The following is a 27557-nucleotide window of genomic DNA, read 5'->3' on the forward strand; positions in this document are numbered from 1 at the left end:
CCTTAAGATTTATATATTTTACTAGTACATACTATTGTGCTGCATGTATTTTTGGTACAATGCAGATATCTTCCTTGATATGTTTTGGGGATGTGATTTCACTTTTATTCTCAATTCACTGAGAACGTATTTTCACAGCACCCACACACGTGGTCATGGTAACTACTGTAAGATTCACTATTTCATAAAAGGTGGTATAAATTCAAAGCCATTATATGGTCTTGGATATATTTACTTCTGTTACGAGCACTGATAAATGTTGATTATTTGAAAAAATGAAAGAAGAAAGCAAAATCTCCTTAAAAGTAAGACAGTTTGAACTAATTGAAGCAAAATAGATACATAAGGAAAATAATATTCAATAAAGTGATGGGTGTTTTCTGTGGAGGGCAGATGAGAAGGAACAAAGTGGACAGTAGAAAACTTGCTCAAGTTCTCAGTCACTGATTTGGATATCTTAGTACTGGTCCCCTCCGCCAATGTTCTTAATTACGATGGAAAGCAACTAATTGTTGGAGGAGAGAGGTAGGTGGAGCTGAGTTTAGGAAAATGGCTTACTCTCGCTTTGTTATGGAGGTGATCTCTACCCAGTGGTTATTCTTTTAATGTTGATGACTAATCATAGCAGCATAAATAATCCAGGTCACCAGGATTAAAGGTCCCTGTAAACTGGCTTTTTGGAGTTACCTTTTTTAAATCTGTAATTCCCCTCCCCCTCTTTTGCTCCACATTGACGGAAGTCACCTTAGCACTATGATTGTATATATACACTAAATGTACTAGCTTCATATCTGAGTATGGTTGTTGTGGATGTCTTCCTGTCCTTGCTTCTTCTTCTCTTCTCCTGGGTAACAGTGGTAGTTTTGGAGACGTTAGAGACAATGTATTTAACATTACAGACCATTAAGCACTTGGTGGAGCAACTTGAGAATGCTTAACAAATTTTGTTCGGATGGTGGCAGTAATTAGGGTGGTGGCCCTGAGAGAAGAAATGTTTATGTTTATATTTGTATCATCCCACTGCATATGGGTTTATATATGTGAGATGTGTCTGTTCATTTTGTATCGAGGATCCCTTTTTTATTTATATATTCTTTCACTTGTATGATTTTTAACCATCTCCTGCAAGTATCTGGGCACTTGCGGTAGGTAGGTGAGCAAATTGCTTTGAGACTTCACAGATTATATTTAAGTCCTAGTCCTTGCCTTCAGGGAGCTTACAACTTTCATTGATGAATTTGTGTGGCTAGAGAGACAACAATTAAATGCCAGCCAATAATGGCAATGTTAAGCGAGAGGGAAGCGGAGCGAATATTTGGAGGAGGCAGAGAGAATTTGACTGGGCCATCAGGGAAAGGGGCAGAGCTTGAGAGCTCCTTATTAAGTAGAGAGGGTAGGCCATTAATTTGTGATTCTGTCATCAAAGCATTTGATAATGGAAATTGGATGTGTGGGTGTCAGACTTTATTGTGAACATTGGAATTCCAACTCACTGAATAAAAACTTATTTTGTATGTAGAGAATGGTGCTAGGGTTGGAGAGTCAAATTTGCAGATGAGATCTGGGAGAAAGTCACAGTCTAGAAATGGGGGTGGGAGTGAAGAGTGGACGAAACAGTTAAAACACACTGAGATGAACCCTTCCCTGGGGCACACCTGAGGGCTTCAGGAGCCCCTGGAGAGGGAGTAACGGCTTTTGCCCTGGAAGGCAGAAGGCTATGTTTTGAGGTGACGTCGGAGTTGGAGTTTAAGATTGGAAGGGGGCATTTCGGGCCCAGGAAATTGCTGATAGAGGCACTGGCGGGAAGAGAATGGTGACTCGACTTCAAGTGACTTAGGGCAAGTGCTGTGCTTGTTCCCGGGAGTGGGCAGGGCAGGAAACTCCGCGGAGTCTGTGAAAAGCCCTGTGGTTGTTAAACTGTATGTTTGCGGCCCAATCGAATCGGATTTTAAAAAGAAAAGTGATGGGAGGAGCGCGGTGAGTGGAAGGTCGGTTAGGAACCAGCGCTAGATAGAGCACCAGGAACGCAGTGGCAGCAGAGGACCCTTTGGGAAAAACTTAGGCTCTGGCGGTGGCTTCCAGGTGTAGGGAGTAGGAGAGAATGTGAAACGATGTCTCTGTAGTGTCCCGTGGAGAAGTTCGGGAGGACGGTTTGGAGTTGCCGGCTGTTTGGGGGAGTCAGGCCAGGAAGCCCCTTCCTCATTCAGCACGGACGGGGAAACGTCCAGTCTCCCGGCAGGTGTGCCCTGGGAGCTAGCCAGGCGGGCCGTCCCCACTTTGCCCATCTCTCCTATGAAGTGGAGGAAGGGCCAGCCCATGGCTGTTCTGACCCAAGGGCCTGTCGTATCTGTTGTCCTCACCGTCCCCCCCCCCCCCCCCCCCCCCCGAACCACCATTGACAGCTTCGTTCCATTAGAACTCAGACCTCCCCGAGCCCAGATTCTGGCCCCTCCTTCCAGCTCTCGGTCCGAGGAGGTGGACGCTCCAAAAGGAACAGGGAGGCCTGGCGTGGGGGAAGCTGCGGGCAGAGTGGAGGCAGCCGCGCCCTCGCGCCGCCCTCGACTGCGCCGGGCTCCCGCCCCCGGCTCCCACCCCCCGGCCTACGGCCCAGCGAGCGTGCCCGGAGCGCTCCGGGCCACACGGAGGGGCGCGTGGTTCGGGCTCCGGGTCTTGGCGGCTGCCGCGGGGGAGGCGGGCACGTGTTAGGGCGGGGGGTTCCACCTGGCCACGCCGCCCGCCCCTGCGCGTTGGCTTGGCCCGGGACGGGCGTCCGCGGCTAGCGCACGGAGGCTGGAGCTCTGCGGTCTCCCGTAGGGAGGCTGCGCATTTGGTGGCTCAGCCGCTGCCGTCGGGGCGGTGGGCTTCAGACGCGGGCAGCTCGCTCCCACGGCCCCCTGCCCAACTTCGGGCCCGCCAGTGCCTGCCCCACTGGGAACCACCGCCGTCCGCCTCGACCTTCGAGGCCCCCCCAGTCCCGCCCGGCCCAGGTCCCAGCACCCACGTCGAGGCGGGCCGGCCGGCAACGCGGCCGCCGGGTCCGACCCCCCGGAGGGGACTTGCAGAAGTCGGGGCCCCGCCCACCGCTCCCGCGGCCCCGCCCACGCCTCGTCTCAGCCCCGCCCACCGCTCCCTGGCCCCTCCCCTTCCTGCCGGCTCGCCCAAGGCGGCAACCCGCCCGCCTCGGCCCGGAGCGGAGCCCACTGCTCCCCTCGGCCGCCCCGCCCCGCCTGCCTCCCCGCCCCTCCCGCGCGGGCGGTCCGAAAACCCGGAGCGCGGGAGCGCGGCTCCGCCGGGCCCGGGCGGCCGCACTGGGCATGCTCAGTAGCCGGGGCAGGTTTTTTTGGTCGCAAGTAGGAAGCTTTTTGCACTACACCGGAGAGGGGGAGCCACGGAGCCAGCCGCGCTGCCGTGCACCGCCGCCGCGCCCGCCCCAGCCCGGCCCGGCCCCGCGGCGGGGCGCGATGAGCCCGAGCCCGAGCCGGCCCGCCGGGGAGTGAGCGCGGGGCGCGGAGGGCGCGTTGCGCAGCTGCTCCTGCGCACAACCCCGCCGCCGCCGCCGCCGGCCCGCACTGGCAGTGAGTGTGAGAGGCTCGTCCGTGCTGAGCTCCCGGCGCTGGGAGCGGGAGCAGGAAGCGCAGGCCACGCAGGGACCCAACTGAAACAAAGTGTCGGCCGCCCGGCGGCGGCGGCGCCTCGCCCCGACCCTGCCCCTCCCGCCCGCCCGCAACTCCGCCGCCCACCATGGCTTCCGAGGAGCTGTACGAGGTACCTCCCCTCCCCCTCCCGGACCCTCGGGCCGCCCCCGCCCGCCGCCCCGCGCCGCCCCTCCCCGGCCCGGCCGCGTCCAGCCCGACGGCCCGGCTCTGCCGCGGGCGCCCGCTTCGCCCCCTCCCCCTCCGCGGCCGCAGTTTGCTGGACGGGAAATGTGTGCGAGGGGAGCCCGAGCCACGCTGCTCCGAGGGGCCCGGCGGGCGGGGGGGCTCCCCGGAGTTGTCGGGCGCCTGGGGGGGGCTCCGGCCGTGGGGAAGTAGCGCTGACACCAGTGACTTGCTCAGACTGAGCCCAAAGTGTTCTTGGCGAGGGCAATGGGTGTGAAGCCCCTGTTAGAGCTTGGCGGGGTCTGTAGGCGGTGCGGGGGTGTTTTTCCTGTCCATTTAATCAAGCATTTGGAGAGGGTTTTGCCTCCGGTTTGAGGAGTGGGGGGCCGAGAGGAAGAGTGCAACTGTCTTCGACTCTGTTGCTAGCCAAAGCGATGCAAAATAACGCACCGAAAATGCTAAACGTTGACCACATGCTTTAATTAGGTTAGCATTGTGAGCCAGGAAATTTAAATTTAACGCTGATACACCGTCATTCATTTGCGTCGCAGCGTTGCAAGTAAGAAGGGGCACAATCAGACCTATAAGTTGTGAACGATGGGTTTGCCAGCTTCAACTTCCAAGTTTTGGAGTTATCTGTTTGGATCTTTAGACATATTTTGTATGCCTCGGTATAACTTCCTGACGTATTTCGAAGTAGACTTCTTGGGAGTTACAGAAGCTTGGAAGGCTTTCTGTTCTTTTGGATAAATGATCTTCTGTTTATATATATTTATAAATTCATCTTCGGAAGAGACTTAAAGCTTCCGGATACTCTCTGGATTCACCTTTAGGATGCGTTTAGGGAACTGGGTGTTTAGGGGCTTAAGTAAGCGTATGTAACAGGTAGAGCCCCATGGCCCTTGTCAACCCCTAATATGTACCAGGTGAACCTTCTGAGGTGTCATTATTGCAATTGGCGTAGAATGGCACTCTATTCCCGACAATGATAGCCTTCTAGCAACTTTTCGTTGCTTTTTAAAAGCAAGTGTTTGCAGAAGTTCTCAGGAGGAGGCTGCCTTCTGTAGAAATAATGGTAAGATTGTTGGCTCCCCTTACATTGTATGTGGTCAGTGTACCTTAGCTGGCACTGAAAACGTTCCATTCTCTTCACCCATTTTATACATTAGCTGTGCCTTAGTGTATTCAAGATACTATCTTTGGTCATTTGGCTATTTTAGTAAAGGGGAAAAAAATCTTGTCCTCAAGAAGTTTCCCTTCTAGGACTAGGGAAAGTGGTGTGCATGGGGAAGGTCCGTAAGTAGAGGCTAAGATAGATGCAGGTCTTCCAGGCTGACAAACAGTTGGAAAAATACAGATGAGGGATTTTGGTTTCTACATTAGATTGTTCTTTGCTTGTTTAGGTTTGAGTATTCACTGTACTGATTTTTGTGATTATAAACACATAATCACTTAAGTCATTCCATTAGTGTTTGGGCGAAGGTAGCACCTTATACATCAGTTGTATCTTATGTGTGTAAAAGTGTTCCTGAAGACAGTATATTTACCACCAGTGCTTTATGAACTAAATTTAGTTCTTTATTCTTATCTTCAGGTTTTCTAGTCACTACTTTCCTGGCAGAATTCATGTATAAGTCACATTTTGTTCAAAATTCGTGTTCATTCAGCATGTTCATTGAATGTCTTCTCTATGGTGATTCCATAAGGAGATAGGGAGGTGTAAGGTATGAGGATGGTTCGTGTCCTCAACATTTTTTGGGGAAGAAATAAGTACATTGCAAAGAAACGATACTCTCGTACAATTGACCTTCTGATTTTGGGTTTTGGGTTAGTTTTGAAAAAAAGTGTTATAGAAGTATAGTTGAAGTGATAGTAAATATTGTGATAGTATCAGGATAAGTTCTCTAACTTCTTGATCTTGTAGGCAACACTGACTTCACTATGACTATAGTACGATTGAAAGTTCTGCATAGTGGTTAAGAGCCTGGGTTTGGAGTCAGAAAACCTAGTTGTTGAATTCCAACCCTGTCACCTTGGGTAAATTACCTTGAAAACTTTAGTTTCCTCATCTGCAAAATTGGGATCAGTGCTTACCTCACAGAACCGTGAAGTTTAGATGAAAGAAAATGTAAATCATACTCCACAATTCCCGTAGTGAACACTCAGTAAGTAATGGTTATTGTTGTATTTTAACTGATCTAACATGCCTCCCTGAGGCCTGGTTTTGTTTCTAAAGATAGAGAATTGTATTGTTGTTGTTGTTGTTGTTTTTTAAAGATTTTATTTATTCATTTATTTGAGAGAGTACGAGAGAGAGAGAGCACACGAGAGGGGGGAGGGTCAGAGGGAGAAGCAGACTCCCCGCTGAGCAGGGAGCCCGATGCGGGACTCGATCCCGGGACTCCAGGATCATGACCTGAGCCGAAGGCAGTCGCTTAACCAACTGAGCCACCCAGGCACCTGAGAATTGTATTGTTTTAATCAGGGCAATATTACTTGTGAGGCAGAAATGATATGCAGTTGTAAATAAACACTATAGTCTACCAGACTATTTGACAAGGCTGGGAAGAACACTAAGGTACATTAGTAATAAGGTCATGGACATTAGTTGTCTTGTTTTGTTTGGTTCTGCCTAAATCAAAACAGAAGTTTCGTGTTTGGCCTCAAACTCTACAATTCTGTAGGGATAGATTGACAGAGGAAGAAGTTCAAAGTCTTGCTTCTTGATGTAACCTGGTATAGTAAGAGCACAGGTTTGCAGTAGCTGTGTGAACTTGGGTGAATTAATTGATTGCTAAGCCTCTGTTTTGTCACCTAGAAGAAATGAGATCTCCAATACTTAGCATGGTGCCTGGTATATGGTAATAGGTCCTTAGTAAAGTGGTTCTTGTAACTGTGTGGATAAAAAATAAGGGAGGGGGCGCCTGGGTGGCTCAGATGGTTAAGCGTCTGCCTTCGGCTCAGGTCATGATCTCAGGGTCCTGGGATCGAGTCCCGCATCGGGCTCCCTGCTCCTTGGGAGCCTGCTTCTCCCTCTGCCTCTCTCCCTCTGTCTCTCATGAATAAATAAATAAAATTAAAAAAAAAAAATAAGGGAACAAGATGGGGTGGAGCATCAGCCTTACAAAATTGGAAGAGTGTCTGTTGAAGATGGAATGGATTTACTAGGAAGAGTGTTGAAGATGGAATGGATTTACTAACTGTATCTAGCAGCTAGGATTAGGAAAGACAGATTTTTTACTTACTCCTGGTGAGTACTTCATAACTTTCACAAAAAGATAAACATCGTATAGATCAGGGGTCCAGACTTTATGTAAAGGACCAGGCAGTTGATATTTTAGACCCTGCAGTCCATGCAGTCTTTGTTGCAACTACTCAGCTCTGCTGTTGTAGGGCAAAAGCACCCATAGACAATACCTAAATGAATGAGTGCCATTTTCCAATAAAACTGCTTATGGACAGTAAAATTCAGATTTTATGTAGTGTTCACATGTCATAATCTTTTTTTTTTTTTTTTAAAGATTTTATTTATTTATGTGACAGACAGAGACACGGCAAGAGAGGGAACAAAAGCAGGGGGAGTGGGAGAGGGAGAAGCAGGCCTCCCGCTGAGCAAGGAGCCCAATGTGGGGCTAGATCCCAGGACTCTGGGATCATGACCCGAGCTGAAGGCAGATGCTTAACAACCGAGCCACCCAGGTGCCCCTTACATGTCAGAATCTTGTCCCCCCGCCCATCACTTAAAAATGTAAAAATCATTCTTAGCCAATGGGTTCCATAAAATCCATGGGCTGGATTTTGTTTTCTCACCTCTGCTTTAGATGACCAACTACTCAGGGACTGAGGTTGAGGCATGTGGAGTGTGGAATAATGAAAGTCCTTCCAGCTCCAATCCCAGTTCTAGACTGGGTTCCACTCTTTCCTTTTGTATAATGAAGGGAATAGCTATGTGTCTTCAGAAACTCTCTCTCCTGAACTTCCTCATCAGTAAGATGTGAAGCTTATATGACCTTAGCATGTAAAGGCAATTTATAGTTGATAAAGTGCTATACCCAAGTGTTAAATGATTATATTATTCTAGGAAACATCTTTATGTTCTTCCATTCTGTTTTTTTTTTTTTTAAAGATTTTATTTATTTATTTACTTATTTGAGAGAGAGCATGAGTGGGGAGGAGAAGGAGAGGGAGAGGCAGACTCTCCGCTGATCAGGGAGACCGATGTGGGGCTCGATCCCAGGACCCTGGGATCATGACCTGAGCTGAAGGCAAATGCTTAATCGACTGACCCACCCAGGCGCTCTATCTTCCATTATTAATTAAAGAAAGAAAAAAACCTATCCAGCTCTCACACCTGAAACCAAACCTGTTTTCCTTTGATATTTGGGATTTCAAAGCATCACGTAAACTGATTATATCACCAAAGAAAACTGTGAGATCAAGAAGACTATCTACTGGTCAAGTTACCCCATAAGACTTCATTCATGTGGGACTGAATAAGGAATCCACACTGTAGGAAAATGGAGATGCATTCTCCTTATATGTATATCTTAATATTCCTTCTTTCTCAGTGGATATGGGATTTTTCCCTTGAAAACTGTTAAAATAGCTAATTTAAATTTTAGTAAGATCTCAGTGATCTAGTCCTGGCCTTCTGAGAAATTATTTATCTAACACATGCATATTCCAGTCTATCAAAAATGGAAGTAAGTTTTTAAGAATGAAATTTTATCTGGCTTATTTAAAAAATGTCTTAAAGTTGATTAGTTTGGAAGGATAATCAGGATTTGGGGGAAAGGTAAGTCTTTTGAATTTTTCTTACTGCTTTGGGATATCATTGCTCCTGTCCCCTATGCACCACATGGATTTTATGTACATTGACCAAAAGCACAGTTATAAATAAAATCTGCTTGTGTAATTCAAATGGAAGTCACAAAGATCAAGAGACCTTTTTCAGTGGATGTTGGTCAAGATAAACCCACATCTGTTGTGTGTGTGCTGGCTCTTAAAAGATTGACCAAGATAAGAAAAAGAAAAGAGAGTTGTTTGACTTCTGGAGTTGATTGTGGGGCAGTGAAGTCAAATGTGTATTTTGAAAATTAACATCTTGAATGTGAATTGCTGAGGATATTATTTATTTGCCTAAACAACAGTGTGGAGACATCCCACGTGCTTAACCTCTGAATTTGCTTTCAATTCCTGTGTACTAGAATGTCTTTTTTTCTGTTCTTGCTATAATATCTAAGAATCATTAAATTTTTCTTCATGCTCTGTAATAATTTTTAATCATTAAAGATCTTTTCATGGTGTATAGAAAATACTTTATTTGTACTGTTCTGATTCACAGTTTTGAATATCTGTGATGCATAAAGCCAATATGAGTCAAATTTTTGTGAATAAGTAGTTTTTATATTGTGTGTGTGTTTCTAGGTGCAACAGCATCATCTGGGGTCCTTTTAAAATACAGATTCATGGGCCCAAACATGAGAGAGTAGTTTTCAATGTTTGGATGGAGACCAGAATCTATATTTCCAAAAAGCTGCTTTATGGAATGCAGGTGGATGTAGGAGCCTTTGGATTGCAGTGGTCTGTGTTTCTGACACTGAGGCTACACTACACATTGAGGTGGGGAGGGGTTGGGATCTTCCTTTGCAGAACAACTCCAGGTGGACCAGACTAGTCCTTTTTGCATACTCTTTGTTGCTGGTTGTTAACGGAGTCATTCCACGAAGGGAGTATTAAAAATACTAGGTAGCTAGCTAAGGGTGCTTTAATATCTATTTTGTGTTTTCATTGTATGACATACTTGTCCATCAGGTTGTAAGATTGATGCTAACAATCTTTAAAACTAGGAATTTTTTCTTGTCGTTATTTTCCAAAGTTCAAGTATTGCAGTAGTTGCATAATTGTTGAGTTACACTTCAATGAAAAGTGAATTATAGGACTGACTCTCCATTCTTGACCTCTTCCCTCCAGAATCCCCCCTCCCCCAGATGTTATGCCTTGTGCTGTTCCTTTTACACTTGGTTCCTCCTCTGCATATGTGGTTTCAACTCTTGGGTAGGAGAACTTCTAACTTTACTAACTTTCCCACACAAACTTAATTCTCTTTAGCCTTTTAAGCTGTGCAGAGCCTTGGGGATCTGTGTTCTCTGGGAGTCTGGGAAAAGTCTTTCCCGTTTGTATGAAAATTTGTACAAGTCTGTATGAGAGTTTTACTGAGGGAGAGGATCAATAGCTTTCATCTGTTTCTCAAAGGGATCTGTGACCCAAAACAAGTATTAAAATTGTTCTTGAGATGTTTGAGCTAAGATTTGACTTTCACTGCCCTTCACTGACCATTCTGACATTTTTTGCCAAACTCAGTTCAGCTTCAGCCAGAGTCCACAGTAAAATCGTATCAAAACTTCACTGATTAGATTTGGAAGTTGTACACTATTTCTTTAAGTGGCTGTTCTCGAAATTATACATCCATGAAGTCTAAAGTTAACCAAAGGGGAGTGGGAGGTACAGGCTTCAAGTTATGGAATGAATGAGTTACAGGTCTGAAAGATCCAGCATAGAGAATATAGTCAGTGGTATTGTAATAGGATTATATGGTGAAGATGGTAGGTACACTTGGGGTGAGCATAGCATAATGTATTCACTTGCCCAGTCACTATGTTGTACACCTGAAACAAATGTCACATTGTGTGTCGACTGTATTTCAGTTAAAAAGGAAGTTAAGCAAAATTTAGCTTCACTTCTGACAGTATAAAGACTTTAGAATCCTTTAACTCTGATCCCACCCCCCCCCCGAACTTACATGCTGTTATTTTCCCGTGTTTATTTATGTCTATGGAAAAAACCTTACACAATAGGACATTATTATTGTATACAGACAATATTTGTTTAGATTTACTTATATCTTTACCAGTTTTTTTGATCAAAACTTCTGGGATTCCTTTCTTGGGTATATCCTTTAGAGATTTCTTAGTGAAGGATTATTGGTGGAAATGTCTATTTTTTTTTTTTATTGTAAGGACATATCTCTATTTTGCCTTCATTTCAGGAAAATAGAATTGATTCCAAATAAAAATCAGTTAATTGGTAAATTTCTTTAAGCATTTTGAAGATACTTTTCCATTGTGTTCTGGCTTTCCCATTGTGGTGGAGGAGGTTGTTGTCAGTCTAGGTGTAGTTACTTTACAAGAGATCTGTCTTCTGTCTCTGGTTGCTTTTGAGATCCTCTCTTTGACTTTGGTGTTCTCTAGTTTTATTATGGTGTATCTCTGTGAGACTTTCTGTTAATAAGGTTTGTATATGTTGTGCTTCTTTGGGCAGTTTGTGCCTTATTAGTGCTCAAAGTGTTGTCCATTTTATCATAAAATACTGCTGTTCTCCTATACACTTCTGGAATTTCACCAAGTAGTTATTTATAAGGTCTTCTCATTTTCTCCTCCCTATCAAAGGGTAAGAACCCTCTCATTTCCATCTTTTTGTTTTAGCTTTGTTTGCATTCCGGGTTTTTCCTTGGATCTAACTTCTAGTTCACTGATGAAGTGTGCCTAATCTGCTATTTAACCCAGCCATTGAGTTTTTAATTTCAACAATTATATTTTTTACTTCTACATTATCTGGGGTTCCCCCACCCCAAATCTCTAGCTTGCTTTCTTAGTCTTTGGTATTTGTCTACTTTTATGATTGAATCATTCTTTATGGTTGGGTTGGAGAGAGGTATGGGGCACTTAGATATTTTCCTTGCTTCTTTTTTTTTTTTTAAGATTTTATTTATTTATTTGACAGAGAGAGAGATAGCGAGAGCAGGAACACAAGCGGGGGGAGTGGGACAGGAAGAAGCAGGCTTCCCGCTGAGCAGGGCGCCCGATGTGAGACTTGATCCCAGGACCCTGGGATCATGACCTGAGCTGAAGGCAGACGCTTAATGACTGAGCCACCCAGGCGCCTGATATTTTCCTTGCTTCTTGCAAGCTCAATAAAGCATTAAGAAATACACTTTATTGAAGATCTAGTTATTTTGTAGTGAGAATGCCCTTTTGGAATCTTGTTAGCTTTTTTGCCAGAATTGGAAGAAACCTTATTGATTTTGAATTTGTGGTGTCATGCATGGGGATAGAGGGCTAGAGCCAACACTTGAGATTTATGTAAAGATATTGAAAATGTAAATAAAGTATAAACTAGATTTCAACAGGACTGATTATGAAAATGGATATAATAGTTACAGAACTAATGATTCTAAGGCAAAATGTTCAGCATCTTTGTTCTGTCAGCCTTGATATATAAGCATATTTTCTCTAATTTTTCTTTACCTGAGGTTGTCCTCGTCATGTGGTCTGAGCTACTGAAGCCATAGTTGTCGGCTTACTTTGTCCACACCTGCACAGCCCATCCCTTCCTACCTTTGTGTTGCCATTTTTCCAATAGGTGGATCACCCAGCTCGCTAGCTTCAGTGTCCGTTCTCATTCAGGACCTCATTAGAGTTCACAACTAGCAGGAATCATCCCCTCCAAACTCTGTGTGAATAATTTACTTTTTTCCTTTGCACTATTGACTTATTAATTTGCACTTTAAGTATTGCTTTCTCTAGGTATTAAATAATACCATATGTATTTTTTTCCGGGAATGGGTTGGCTATTTGTTGATTTGTTGCAGTGCTTAATCTGAGGACCTGAATGTGACTGGAGTTCTATTTGAAATTGTACCGTATATGTGAGAATTGTGCATTTTGTTTGGAAAAAACTCTACATGGTGTTTTGGAGGAAAATAATGTTCGTCATAGTATTTGTGTTTAGCTGTTGGTGAAAAGTGTTGGGGGGAGATATCTAAAAATACTCTCCAGTTGGAGAAGTTAACCACAATATATTTAGAAAATGCCTTTGTATTTTGTCTTATTTTCATTTATGATGAACTCTGCAATGTGAAGTTTTTAAGAGGTTGATATTTTCTTAGTGTTTGTTGATAAAGCCCAACGATGTTGATTGCAGATAATGAATATCTCTGGTTACAATATACCCATTTTTCATCAGCAGTATGTTTAGGATTGGTATGTTTAGGATTTTAGGGCATCACAGAGTTGCATACAGAAGCATTTCCTATTTTAACATGTAACTAATTTGGGTGCCTCAGTTCTTTAGAATATGCAAGAACCCCAGGACCAAATAAAAGTCTTCTTGGCTTGTAGAATGGGTCACACCCCTTACACATTGAACAGCTCTGGGTCTCTCTGGGAGACTGTTTTCCTTTATTTTAGGCATGATATGCTTGGACTTCACCAACTTCCTTATCATGTTAGGAACAGATACTTGGTAAGAGAAGGAGAGCTGTCATAGGCCTGTGGGTTGACATTAATAAAATTGCTCGTGAGATGAGCTGGTGACGGCACCTCCGGGTCATGGAAAGCACGGGCTCCTGAGCCCCACAGAGCATGTGAAAGGCATGCTTATGAAAAAAAAAGGCATATTGAAAAGAGCTGTCAAAAATGATTTTTAAAAAGTTTTGGCGTGTAAGTGACAAAATTCAGTTTACTTTAATGGTAATTTTTTCCCAAAGATTCCACCCAAGTATTCCTAACAACAGAAGCAAGAGATCAGATAGCCTCATAAGAGTTGGAGGTGGAAGTTGGGGATTAAATGGCCTGCTGCAGTCCTCGCCTGTTTTTGAATTCTCACGTTACCTAAACCTTTGTGAAGTTAACAGTGTATGCCATAGAAAATTTTTTGGTTTGATATTAAATGTCTTAAAGGTATTTACCAGTACGTACTTCTCCATAAAACTTTGAGTCAGGTTGATGTTTCAGGAAGAGGAGTTAGTGTTCTCATACAACTTTTGATCTCCCGCTGGGCGTGTGCATCCAGTGCAGGAGCAGGGGCTTACTGTGTTATCTTCCATGACAACGCTAGGTAAAAGAATTATTCCTGTTGGAATGGAGGCCTGTCTGGCTGTAGAACTCTTCCTACCCATGGGCTAGGCCAGTACCCCCTTAGTAAACTTCCCTTCATCTCCTCTTTCCCTCTTGAATGTTCTTGTCCACATGTCCAGCTCTGGTGCCTTCAACATCATTTTCATCCCTCTGCCACATCCCCTTTGAGTTGAGTCTTCGTTTGTTTTGACTCTTAACCCTAGCCTCCATACTTGCTTGTTGCCTTGGTAAAGCTCTGGCCCGGGAAGCAGCAGTCTGGCTGCTCACTTTTTCTTACTTAGCTTTTCGTGTGTGCAGTCCAGAGGGAAATCTCTGTCCGTCTTACCTCAGACACCTGTGGCGGAGGTTAGCCACCTCTCCAACTCTTGGCCAGCAAACAGGTCCCCCGTCTTAATCCTCTAACTTCTCTCTTGTATGCAGATGAGCTTTTGAGCTTAAAGCAAGAGGTTAATGATTATTTTATTATCATTTCTTTTTTTTTTTTAAAGATTTTTTATTATTTGATAGAGACAGCGAGAGAGGGAACACAAGTAGGGGGAGTGGGAGAGGGAGAAGCAGGCTTCCCGCGGAGCAGGGAGCCCGATGCGGGGTTCAATCCCACATGACCTGAGCCGAAGGCAGACGTTTTAACGACTGAGCCACCCAGGCGCCCCATTTTATTATCATTTCTAAGGATGGAGAGAGAGCGTATGTGGCAGAGGGTGCCAACTAGAATATGATTTGTGGTATTTTTCCCTCAGAGTGTAGATGTGACGAAAATTTTCTCCAGAATTATTTTATATGCCATCATTCAGTACCACTAACTTCATCTCATAAATGAGTTGAGAATGTCTTGATTAAATTGATGGATACATATCTAAAAATGTATTCCTAGGGGAAACGATCCTAAGTAACTGTAGGTTGGGACTGCTTAAAAATGATGAAGTTGCAATGATTATGTAGAATGAGTTTAAAAGATTGTGGAATGAGGGGCATCTGGCTGGCTCAGTCGGAGGAGGAGCATTCAGCTCTTGATCTTTCAGGGTTGTGAGTTCGAGGCCTACGTTGGGTGTAGAGATTACTTAAGTAAATAAGTATTTAAAATAAATAAAAGATTGTGGAATGAGATCTTATCAAGGTGTGTGGGTCCACCTTGGCAGGAGGGAGTTAATGTGTTAAGACCAGACACGTTCAGTTTTCCTGGGAACCTGATAAAACCAACAGAAAAGAGATTGTGGTCATGAGTGGACAGCTTTACAGCAATGCTGCACCCCTGCCTTTGTCAAAAGATGGCCTGGGAGAGAAAAAGACCAAAACCAGGAAGTGGAGGGTCAGGTGGAGAAAGGATTGTTCTAAAATCCACGTCCCTTATATGCATAATCCCACTGGAAGGAAGGCTAAAACCTCGAAGTCCTTGTCTTGGCTGATTGCTGTTGCAGTAGAGGGATATGCTTTGAAGTTGGTAAGCTTTTTTTTTTTTTTTTACAAATTTTATTTATTTATTTGATAGAGAGCGAGAGCAGGAACACAAGCAGGGGGAGTGGCAGAGGGAGAAGCAGGCTTCCTGCCGAGCGGGGAGCCCGATGTGGGACTCGATCCCAGGATCCTGGGATCATGGCCTGAGCTGAAGGCAGATGCTTAACAACTGAGCCACCCAGGCACCCTGAAGTTGGTAAGCTTTTAAAAAACTTTACCTGTCGTGGAACAGGTCTCCCCTTGAGGAAGAGTGTTCCCTTAGAGCTTGAGAAGGAAACATTGGAACAAGTAAGGACATTGATGTGACCAAGGCTTTGAGAACTTCAGTTTTTCCTTGGAGGCAATAGGCAGCTGAGCCCCTCACTCTCCTGGGTGATTGCGGTGGGAACTAAAAGTAAGGTGGAAATTTCCATCCTTCATGTGCTTTTTCACCACTCAGAAATCTGGCCCCCATTTTTCCAGAGCCCTCCTAGCATACAAACAGGAGCTCTCTTCCTGCGCCCACCTGTTAGGGCCACTAGTTAGCAGATAGTGGACTATCTGCTTTGCTCCTTGGGAGGAGGAGGAGGGATGTGCTCATGTCCTTCACTGAATGAGGCAGAACTGCTTCCCATAATTCCCCAGGTGATGTGAGGTCAGCCAGAGCCCTTACCTTGTCACAGGGTTTTTTTTTTGGTTTTCAGCTGTGCTTTTTTCCTAGTAGTATCCCTGGTAAGGGCCGGGGACAGAGCTGGCTGTTCTCATCATCCAACCTTCCACCACACACTTTATTGCTGGGCCAGTTCCAGTCTGGTTCCATTCCCCCTCCAGGCATCTCTCTGAATCCCTGTGGGCAGGAACTCCAGTGGTTCAAACTATAGTAACTACTACCTACAGAGAGAGAGTGGCTTCAGACCCATGTGCAGTGATTTCTCAGGTTTTGCGGGGGGAGGTGTATGTCAGAAGCTCCTGTCACTGAGCACGGTTGTCAGATAAATTAATGATCCAAGATTTGTTTCCAAAGTAGTTTTTCTTTAGCTCTATTGCATTTTTGGCCTTTTCTAACTCTGGGTCAAGAGCAGTGAGACTGAGAGTTGCTCTCTTTACCACCTGCCCACTCTCTGTCCTTCTCATCCAACCCCCTGTTGGAGAGCCCTACCCTGCTGCACTCCATGTAATACGGAATCAAACTATTCAGAAAGGTTTAGTTTCCTGTTCTTAATGAAAAAGCCAAGTGAACGTAGAATCATTCTGTCTTTCTAAAATAATAAACTTTCAAACTAAATTCAGCTACTCTTTGCTTGCTCCACTTTTCCCTGTGGTTTGTTTGAAAATGGATTTCTCACTCCTGCTGTATACATCATTATCAATTTAGGACATGCCATCCAGTCAGGTTTTTGCTTATCTATTATATATAAAGCATCAATAAAGATACAGAAGAGCAACAAACATAGATATCTTCAGTCTCCTTATCTATTTTGGATCCATGTTAGCAAAAAACTAGTAAACACCCTTAAATGATTTGTGTTTGTTAAAAGTGGCATTTGAAAGATTTCTTTAAGAAAGTTTACAAATGATACTCATGAAATCTTTTAAATAGGAAGATTACTTAAATTAAAAAATTTTCTACCTAATAAATTTTAATGAGCATTTGATAGTGTGACTCAATACTGCATTTAAGTATGCATAGGTGATCTTTTGTATTAGCATGCTATATAAAAACTTCTCCGAGTTGAGGAGGCATTACCTCTGTGGTTTAGGGTTTACTTTAAGTTGTGGGAGATGTTAGTGTCCTATAAGACATACACCTGCACCTTAACCAAGAGAAACCCACTCATTTTCCTTGCTATGAGGACTAAAGTTAAAAGATTCCTTAAACTCTTTGTAGTATAAGGTAACAGATGATGGTAGCTCCATTTTAAAAGATAGACAGGATCCTAATCAATATTTTAATCTGCCTTTTCTTCCATGGTCACCATACTTGAGGTCATTAAGCAGAACATAGAGCAGATGTGACTTAAAGCAATGGCATTTTCTGATAGTCTGTGGAAGCCAAACAGGAAAGCTCAACTAATTACCTGTAATTTCAAAGGCAGCCAGTAGGCTTCCCGTGCCCAGCTGCTTGAAAATCTGTATGGGCCTAAAAAATGAGGGGGTAATTATAGGGTAGAAAATGAATAAGCTTTGCATGAGATTAAATAAATTTGCGAGGAGAATGAACCTAATGCTTCGTCATGGATAGTGATTTTTGAGTGTCATCAAAGATTTCAAGTTAAACAGGTATTTATAATGAAGCATAAAACATTGATGAAAACAAAAGATCAGAGATTGCATTTGTCCCAATATTTTTGTCCACAAAAAATAAGCAGGTGTTCACTTTGGAAGAGAATTTGAAAGTTTCTTCAAAGATAATGAATGTAAACGATGATTTGACGTTTGCTATGCTGCTTTTTAAAGAAAGAACAAAGTAAAGGGTTTGGAGAGTACATTAAAGAAGACATGTCCGATACAAACTTTAAAAGACTCATGCACAGTGGAAAGCAGTAACATTCTCAGAAACAAGAAAGGAACAATGTCAAATCAAAATGTGATTTTTGTCACCAATAGCACCGTTCATTGTATAACTGATTCCATAGGGATCCACATAGATTTAATACGTGGAAATTAGGAAGTTTGAGAATGATGAGATGCAGAGGGAACAAACTTGAGGCCTGAGTGATGGGTTTCTTTATTAGGATGCTTCGTATTGTTTGTGGGCAGCCACTTTTGATTTACAACATATCGTCAGCGTAACCCACTGACTTATAGTTCTGAATTATGTTAGTTCATTCTAAGATTCATTTCTCCCTTAGGGAGTAAAGAATTGGCGCCATGAAGGATATTCAAAAGACTGTGTCTGAGGGCAGTCCTAGACAGAAAGTTCTGGGAATGTTTTGTTTTAACTGCCTCTTTGAAATAAGAGTATGGCCTCTTAAAGTCAGTACTTGAATCAGCTGACCATCCGCTTGACAGGTCCTTTGAATTTCGTAGTGTCAGAAATTACGTGGCCTCCTCCCCTTAACTTGTGGTTTGTGTGTGAAGGCCCTACGTAATGTTTACTGAGAAAAGAGGGAAGTCTAAGAGGGAAAGAAAAGTTACTCTTTGCTCTACCACCCTAGATCAGCTACCACAAATCATAGAGGACCACCATTTTGGACATCTGTATGCATAAGTACAGTTAGAAGAATGGGTGTATACAGAGAACAGTTACTTCATAAAAATAGAATTCTATACATGGTGTTCAACAGAAGACAGGGATGTGAAGGAATTGTAGAATTTTATAGAAACACCTTTTTTCCCCATTTGTCCATTTTTCTTTAGCCTTTTTCTTACTGATTTGTTGGAGTTCTTTGTAATGGATGCTATCTTTGTTACATATCTTGAGGACATTTTCTCATCTGTGATGTGTCTTCATTTAAAAATTTTTGAGTCTGTAATATAGTTACATATTAACTGAGTTTTACATTTTAACGTAGACATTTATTTTCCCCATTTTGTTTCTTATTGAAGACATCCTTCTTATCCCAGGATCATTATTTTCTATCATCATCTAAGAGTTTGCTACTTACAGGGTGAACATCTACCTGCTTTTATATATGATATGAAGTTGGGATCTGATTTTTTTTTTTTTTTTAATTTATTTGACAGAGACACAGTGAGAGAGGGAACACAAGCAGGGGGAGTGGGAGAAGAGAAGCAGGCTTCCCACCAAGCAGGGAGCCCGACGCGGGGCTCGATCCCAGAACACCGGGATCACGACCTGAGCCAATGGGATCTGATTACTTTTTAAAATGTGGATAATCTATTGTCACCATTTATTAAATAGTCCATCCCTCCCCCACTAGTTTGCCACCTCCGCCATAATGTAAAGCTTTCATTTACGTGTGGGTTAGTTTCTTCTGCTCAGTTGGTATTTGGCTTTTCTTGATCACACCACACTGCCATAATTAGTATGGGCTTATAATACGTCTTGGAAACTTGCCCTACCAAATATCTTTATCTTGTTCTGTTTTTCTAAAAAATGTCTTAGCTCTTCTTGGTGGCACGCTCTTCCACTTAAATATTGGAATCGTCACGTTGAATTACAAAAGAAGCCACGTTGGGGTTGGGATTGATGCTGCACTGGACCTAACAGATACAGTCCCTGCCCCAAGGACCTTATATTCTAGTGGTGGCAGCAGACTGATTAGGGTACTGCTGGTGGCTTGGGGTGTGTGTTATTTTTATGTAAATTGTTAGAGAAAGGCCTCATTGATAAGGTGACACTTGGGACTTGAAAGCAAAGGAATTCCCCCCTGAGGTCGGCATGTGCTTAGTAAGTTTGAGCAGCAACCGGGAGGCCAGTGTGTCTGAAGACGGAGGGAGAGACTGGTAGATGAAGTCAGGGTGGTAGTGGGAACTCTGCAGGGTCTTTGCAGGTATGCTAAATACTTTGAGTTTTATTTTTACTAAGATGGGATGCCATTGGAGGAATGATGTAATCAAATGAACATTTTTGAAATGCCGTATAGAGAATAAACTGCAGGGGGACCAGGAAGGAAGCCGGGGAATTGATTAGGAGGTTGGCGGAATGATTCAGGCAGAAGATGATGGTAGTTTGAAGCCTGGGTGCTGGGATAATGGGGGAGAAGGGGGTAAGTGAGCAGTTACTGCACTGGGGGTGTATTTTGAAGGTAGAGCTGAGCAGGATTTATTCCTGGATTGGACATTGAATGTGAGGGAATGAGAAGAAAAATGGGAAGAACCCGGGTTTTTAGGCTTGAATAACTAGAAGAATGGGATTTGCTATTTATTCAGGCAGGTGTCTCTGCAGCTTTCGTTTTATTGGGGGTGAGGGCTGGTGGTGGATAAATGGGAGTTGGAGTTTAAACAAGTTTGAGATGCTTTATAGACGTGCGGGTGGAGGAGGGGTTGAGCAGCAACAGGTTCTACAAGCTTAGAAGAGAGGGCATATGCTTCGGCGGGGATTTGGGGAGATATCAGTGTACGTATGTGGTTTTGAATCTTCAGGGAGTAGAGCGTAGGCAGAGATGCGAAGATTGAATCTTGGGGGCATTCATGTGTAGAGCTTAGGGGAGATAAAGGTAAAGTAGAAGGAGACCGAGAAGTGAGGTGGCCAGGAAAGTAGAAGAAACGGGAGAGAGGCGCCCTGGAAGCCAGGTGAAGAGCATTTTAAGAAGGAGGGCATGACCCTGTGTGTTCTGTGCTGCAGCTACGGACTGAATTGATTGAGATTTGGCAGCATCTGTTTGGGGGCGTCCTGGGGATGAGAGCCTGGCCTGGCTCATGAGAGAAAGGGCAGGGAGGAATTGATGGTTGTAGGCAACTCTCACGACCAGTTTTGTGAAAAGGGAACCGGGAGGGTGAGGTAGGCCCAGAGTTTGTTTGCCTTTAAGATAGGAGCACTTAGAGTGTGTTGTGTGATGATGGGAAAGAGCTAACAGGAAGGGGGGAATGAATGAATTGAATCGGAAGCAGGAGGGAGGGCACTAACTGGAATGCTTTTCTCAGTTGGCAGGAGGGAAGCAGATCAAGAGCATGGGGCGGGACGCACGTTCTGTCATTCGATCTCTCTTGCCTCCTCCTTTTCGTTCTCCAGTAACGCTACGAACTTTTTAAAAAGTTTTGCACAGGAAAAAAAAAAATAAAAATAAAATAAAAAGTTTTGCACAGGGGCGCCAGGGTGGCTCAGTTGGTTAAGCCTCTGCCTTCTGGCTCAGGTCGTGATCCCAGAGTCCTGGGATCGAGCCCCGCATCCGGCTCCCTGCTCAGCGGGGAGCCTGCTTCCCCTCCCTCTATCTACTGCTCTGCCTACTTGCACTTCCTCTGTCAAACAAATAAATAAAACTTTTTAAAAAAATAAAGTTTTCCACAGACTTTCTTGGGTTTATTCCTAGAAACCCTAAAGTTATATTTTTTAAATTAGTTGATATTTGTGCACAGAAAGGCTGTTTATGTCTGTGTTTTAGATCTGGCAACCTTGTTGAACTATCTTGTTATTTGAAAATTTGTAGATTCTTTTAGATTCATACGTAATCATATTGTGCGAATAGTGGTAGTTATATTTTTCTTTTCATGTTTATACCTGTTACTTCCTTTTCTTTTATTACATTAGCCTGGGCCGTCCAGTACAATGTTGAATAAAAAGTTAAAACAAACAAGCATTCTGACTTTATTATTAATCCTAAAAGTCCTATAAAATTTTATTAAGTAAAAGTTGTAAGTCATTGCTAGATACCCTTTTTAAAAATATGGTTAGAGTTCTTTTATTTCTAGTTTGTGAGGAGTTCTTAATCATAAATGGTTAATGAATCGTATTGAATGTGCTTTCTGCATTTATTAGACATTGTCATTTTACCTCCTTTACTTTTACTATTTGATATGGTATATTAATATATTTTCTGATATTGAGCTATCTTTGGCTTTCTGAGATAAACCCAGCTTAGTCATAGTGTATCACATTATGTACATCATTACATTCTTTTCAGAATCAGTGTTGGAATAGTCACTTGAAGGAGAGGTAACCAACTTTATTTTTTTTCTATTCTGAAACAGTTGCAGAATCTTTGGACTTTTTGTTTTTTGAGGATTTTGGTTTACTTGCCTATAAAATCATCTGGGCCTCTGTTCAGACTTTTAAGATAGGAGAGGAACCATTTGATTATCCATTAAACAATCAGCTCTCATTGATTAGTAATGCTTTCTATTAAGTCAATTGTGGTCTAAAGTTTTTCATACTAGAATATTCTTAGGACCTTTAAAAATTGTACTGGATCTGCAATTATATACCTTCAGAAGAACCACTTTTTAATTTTATTGATTATATCTCTGTCATATACTTTATTTCTTGCTCTTTATTTCATTCTGCCTCTAGGTTATCAGATTCTCTTCCTGGGTTATTGAGTTGAACACTTAGCTCACTTGTTCTTTAGTGAAGGCTATAAAATGACCTATAGTACAGCTTTGGCCACATCATAAAAGTTTCATCTATTTTCAGTCTGAAGTCTCTTTAGATTTTCCCTTTGTTTATTAAAACATTTTTGATTGGTATATTCATGTGTTTTTTAAATATTTTATTTCAGAGTGCACTAGTGGGGGGAGGGGCAAAGGGAGAGGGAGAAACAGATTCCCTGCTGAGCAGGGAGCCTGATGCAGGGCTCAATCCCAGGACCCCGGGATCACAACCTGAGCCAGAGGCAGACACTTAATGGACTGAGCCAGCTAGGCGCCCCTATTCATATGTTTTGAAAGCCAGAAAGTATTAAAAAAAAAATTTAGCCAGGAGCAATTTTGTGTGGGGGAGAAGGGGGTAAGTGAGTACTTAAATGTATTAAATATTTTAAAGGTGAAAACCTTTTTTGTTACTGGTTCCTAATTGAAGTGCATCATGATCAGAGAATGGTCTTTATGAATCCTTGAAAATCAGGGAGGTTTCCTTTTGTGATCTTGTAAAAAAAAAAAAAAAATTTTGGGATTAGAGTTCAGTATTGGTTCAGGGTTCAAATATATACATTTATATCAAATACCAGTGTTTATTAAGTATTGACTATACTGTTCAATATGTAGTACCCTTCTATTAATGAATTTTTCCTTTAAAATTTTTTATTTTTTTATTTTTATTTTTTTTAAGATTTTATTTATTTATTTGACAGAGGGAGAGACAGCGAAAGAGGGAACACAAGCAGGGGGAGTGGGAGAGGGAGAAGCAGGCTTCCTGCTGAGCAGGGAGCCCAATGCAGGGCTGGATCTCAGGACCCTGAGATCATGACCTGAGCCGAAGGCAGATGCTTAACGACTGAGCCACCCAGGCGCCCCTAAAATTTGTTTTTATATGTTATATATGCTTGCTTTAATTATTGTATTAATGTTGGATAGTATTTACTAGTCATCTTTTCCCTTTTAATTTAAAAAAACTTTCTGGTTTTGTTTAGAAGTGTCTTGTAAGCAACACATAGCAAGTTTAAAAACTTCAGTGTGATGTCTTTTATGAGTTTCATATATTTGTTATGATTTATGAAATATTTGGACTTGTTAATGTTTGCTGTTTATCCTTCTTGGCGTATTTTTTTCTTTTCAGCTATTTGAGAGAATATTCTGTATGGATTTGCTGTTTATTCCTTTGCTGGTTTGGAAGATACAGATTCTTTGACCTTATGGTTACTATTAATTTCTTTAAATTCTGCTTAACTGTTTTCCTGAATAATCAAATTATTTACTAATTTCTCATCTTCTGAAATGTGACAAGGATGTCAGCATTCTTTACCTTTTGAATATATCTACTCCCTCATTTTATGCTTATCTGGAATTTTAAGGTTTTTCTCAGTGTACCAAAAATGAGATCTATATTCAATAGTTAATTTAGTCTTTTTTGAGAATATAGCAAGGACACAACACACTACTAACTACTGAAATCTCCAATTTCACCCCCACTAGATTAAGATTGTTTTGTATTTATTCTAGCCTTTAAAAAAAATACACCAATTTTTTTTTTGTAAATCTCAGGTTATTTAAATTTTCTAACATTACATTTGAATACTTGTTTTGTTTATCCCTTCCCTTTTTTGTGGGCTTCCCCCCCCCGAATTTTATCTTATTCTTTTCTTTTTTTTTCTTTTTAAACTATACTTCACATACCATAGAATTTCTCCTTTGAGTGTACAGTTCAGTAGTTTTTAGTATATTCACAGAGCTGTGAAACCATTATCACTGTCTAATTTCAGAACATTTTCATTAGCTGTCAATCCCCATCTCCACTCCCACCCTGCACCCTTGGCAACCATTAATCTACTTTCTGTCTCTAGGAATTTGTCTATTGTCTTTATGTCTTTATGAGTTTGGACACTTCACATAAATGGAATCATACAGTATGTCATCTTTTTTGTCTGATCTCTTTCCTAATACGCTAATAACTTAGCATAATATGTTCATGGTTCATCCATGTTGTAGAATGTATCAGTACATCATTTCTTTTTATGGCTGAATAATATTCTGTTTTGTGGACATAGCACATTTTGATTATCCACTCATCAACTGATACACACATTTGTTTTTACTTGTTTTCTGTTATGAATAATGCAGTGAACATTCATGTAGAAGTTGTTACATGGACATAATACTTTCAGTTATCTTTAGTGCATATCCATCAAATCAAGTCTTTATAATAATTATTTTAATGAAGATTTGGTATAGTAAACTCTTGGTATTTGTCTGAAGATAATCTTTCTATTATCACTCTTTTTTTTTTTTTTAAAGATTTTATTTATTTATTTGAGACAGAGAGGATAAGAGACAGAGAGCATGAGAGGGAGGAGGGTCAGAGGGAGAAGCAGACTCCCTGCCGAGCAGGGAGCCCGATGCGGGACCCGATCCTGGGACTCCAGGATCATGACCTGAGCCGAAGGCAGTCGCCCAACCAACTGAGCCACCCAGGCGCCCTCTATTATCACTCTTGATGGCTTTTTAGCTGGGTATAAGTTTTATTGGTTGACAATTAAGTTTTATTAGTTTTGTAGCTGATGAAAAATCTTTTCTTATTTCCTTTATAGGTCATCTAAGTTTCTGGTAGTTTAAGATTTCTTACCTTTGATAATTCTGCAGTTTTATTACAGTGGGTTTAAGAGGAGATATGTTATACTTTAGATCTGAGCATGTTTAGTCTTTTTAATGTTAATGCCTTGAGGAATTGTTGTCAGTGTTCATAAGGTATATAGGTCTGTAATTTTCTCTCCTTGTTTCATGTCAGAGTTATGCTAGCCTCATAAAAGGAGTTAGGAAGCATTTCCTTATTTTCTGAAATTGGTTGTGTTATTTTCTGAAGTTGGCTTTGATTCTTACATGAATGTTTACTAGAATTTATCAGTGAAACCATGTGGTACTGAAATTTTCTTTGTGGTAAATTAGACTATAAATTCACTATTTTTAATAACATAAAGGTATTCAAACTTTGTATTTCTTTATATTGAGTTTTGGTGTTGCATCTTTAAAGGAATTTGCTTTATCTAAAGTGTTGAATTTATTAACAGTTTCTACTCTTTATTATTCATCTTTGACTTTTAATTTTCCTTTTTAGTTTTGTAAGATGGAAGTTTAGGCCATTGGTTTAAGACTTTCTTTGTTTTTTAAGATGAACATTTAGTGCTGTACATTTCCTTAAAGCCCTGTTGGTATATCCTACAAAATTTGATATGCTTTCATTTTAGTTTAGTTCAAAATATTTTTTTAATTTCCCTTGTGTTTTTTTTTCTTTGATCCTTGGCTTGTTTAGAATTTGGATATTTAATTTTTAGATATTTAGGGATTTACTAGATGTTTTATTTTTGATTTTTGATATTTGATATTCTGTTGTAGTCAGAGAACATTTTCTGTAAGATTTCAGTCTTTTGCAATCGTAGACAAGTGTAGTGGCCCAGAATATAATCCATCTTGGTTGAATGTTCTGTGTGCCCTTGAAAAGGTTATGCAATTCTTCAGTTGCCAGCAGAGTGTTTTATAAGTATCAGCTAATTAAGGTTTATGTCATTTAGATCTCCTTAATCTGTACTGGTTTTTGTCCATTGAGAGAATCTCCAACTATGAAAGTGCATTTGCCTATTTCTTCCTTTACTTCTGGTTTTGTTTCATATATTTCGAAGCTCTGTCATTAGATGCATGCATATTTATAATGTTGGCGTATCTGCCTATTCTATTAATCTTTTAAGTCATTATGCAGTGTCCCTTTTTGTCTGTAGTAATACTCCTTGAAGTCTTTATTTATTTTAAAGATTTATTTGAGAGAGAGAGAGAGTGCTCAGGGAGGGGCAGAGGGAGAAGGAAGGAGAGAAGCAGACTCTGCTAAGCTTGGAGCCCGACATGGGGCTTGATCCCTCAACCAAGAGATCATGACCTGAGCCAAAATCAAGAGTTGGACAGCCAATGGACTGAGTCACCCAGGTGCCCCTACTTTGTTTTACGTTAATATATTAATTCCAGTTTTGGTATGTATTTATTCAGCTTCTTAGTTTGTTTTTGTCTTTATATTAAAAGGGCTTTTTTGGGAGCTAGGATATAGTTGGGGTTTGTGCTTTCTTAAATCCAGTGTGACATCTCTGTCTTTTGATTAGAACGTTTAATACATTTATATTTAAAATAGTTATTGGTATGGTTGTATTTAGGTCTTTCATTTGTGCTTCTTTAGGGAGAGAGTTTTGTCATTATCCCTCCTTTTTTGGTTTTTGTATTAAGGTGTTTAAATTCTATTTTAATTCTTCTCTTGGTTTTCTTTGCTTTTTTGAGGGGGTGGTGTATGTTGCTCTCTAGGGAATACAGTATGCCTCTTAGCTATACTCCAGTCTACTTAGTAGTAATATTGAATCATCTTGAGTAAAACACAGGATTTTCCCAGTAGTATATTTTCATTTTCTTCTCTTATTCTTAGTATTATTGTTCTAATACTGTATTATATCCAGTAATATACTTCCATTTCTTTCTCTTATTCTCAGTATTGTTGTATGTGTTATGTCCGTATACCTTGTTAACCCGACAATAGTGTTGTAATTTTTGCTTTAAGCTGTCATCTTTTATAGAAACTAAGAAATTACATATTATATATGCCCACATAATTACCATTTCTGGCTTTCTTTTTTCTTGTAGATCCAAGTTGCCATCTAGTGTAATTTCCATTTGGAATAGAGAACTTTCTTTAGCATTTCTGGTAGTACAGATCTGCTGGTGATAAATTGTTTTTTATTTGAAAATGTCCTTATTTCACCTTCATTTTTAAAATATTTTTTTTTCTGGATACCAGATTCTTTGTTGATACGGTGCCCCCCCTCTCCTGTTTAGCAATTTGAGTATATGGTCCCAGTGTTTTCAGACTTCCATAGTTTCCAATGAGAAGTCAGGCTATATTCTTAATGATTTTTGTCATTTTCTTCTTCTTTTTTTTTTGGTATATAACATGTCTGTTTTCTTTGGTTGCTTTCAAGATAGTCTTTGAATTTTAGCAGTATGACTAAGATGTGTGTTAGTTTTATTTGTGTTTATTTTGTTTGAGGTACATTGAGCTTTGGGGGATTTTTCAGAGGTTACATCCTCACATATTTTTCTCTCCTTTTTTCCTGGAATTCCAGTTACAGTGCTGCTCTCTGTTGTCATGCATGGTTTTGATTTCTATTCATTTTTCATCCATCTCTTTTTCTTTTATTCAGATTCTACTATGTTCACGTTCATAACAGATGGCAGAAGAACACATCAATCTGTTTAGCCAACCTAGTGAGTTCATTTTAGTAAATGTTTTATTTATTTCTCTGTTGGTATTGCCTTATCTGTTTACTCATTGATACCATATTGTCCTTCAATTCCTTCATCAGAT

At 41.3% G+C, this 27557-nt stretch overlaps 1 protein-coding gene across 3 annotated transcripts in view; it reads left to right on the forward strand.

Moving 5' to 3' along the window:
- Window positions 1-3464: 3464 nt before the first annotated feature.
- Window positions 3465-27557, forward strand: part of CDYL (chromodomain Y like) — a 173627-nt gene continuing 149534 nt past the window's right edge. The window contains exon 1 of one of the 3 annotated variants that reach the window (XM_035030769.1): window positions 3465-3765. In XM_035030769.1, coding sequence (XP_034886660.1) covers window positions 3742-3765 — 24 coding nt within the window. In that variant the 5' untranslated portion in view covers window positions 3465-3741. The remainder of the gene's footprint in view (window positions 3766-27557) is intronic. The other 2 variants (XM_035030768.1, XM_035030767.1) reach the window with 2 other exon arrangements.

The sequence above is a fragment of the Mirounga leonina genome, unplaced genomic scaffold (genome assembly GCF_011800145.1).
Source record: "Mirounga leonina isolate KUSES-001 unplaced genomic scaffold, KU_Mleo_1.0 Mir_366, whole genome shotgun sequence".
In the NCBI taxonomy this organism is placed as follows: domain Eukaryota; kingdom Metazoa; phylum Chordata; class Mammalia; order Carnivora; family Phocidae; genus Mirounga; species Mirounga leonina.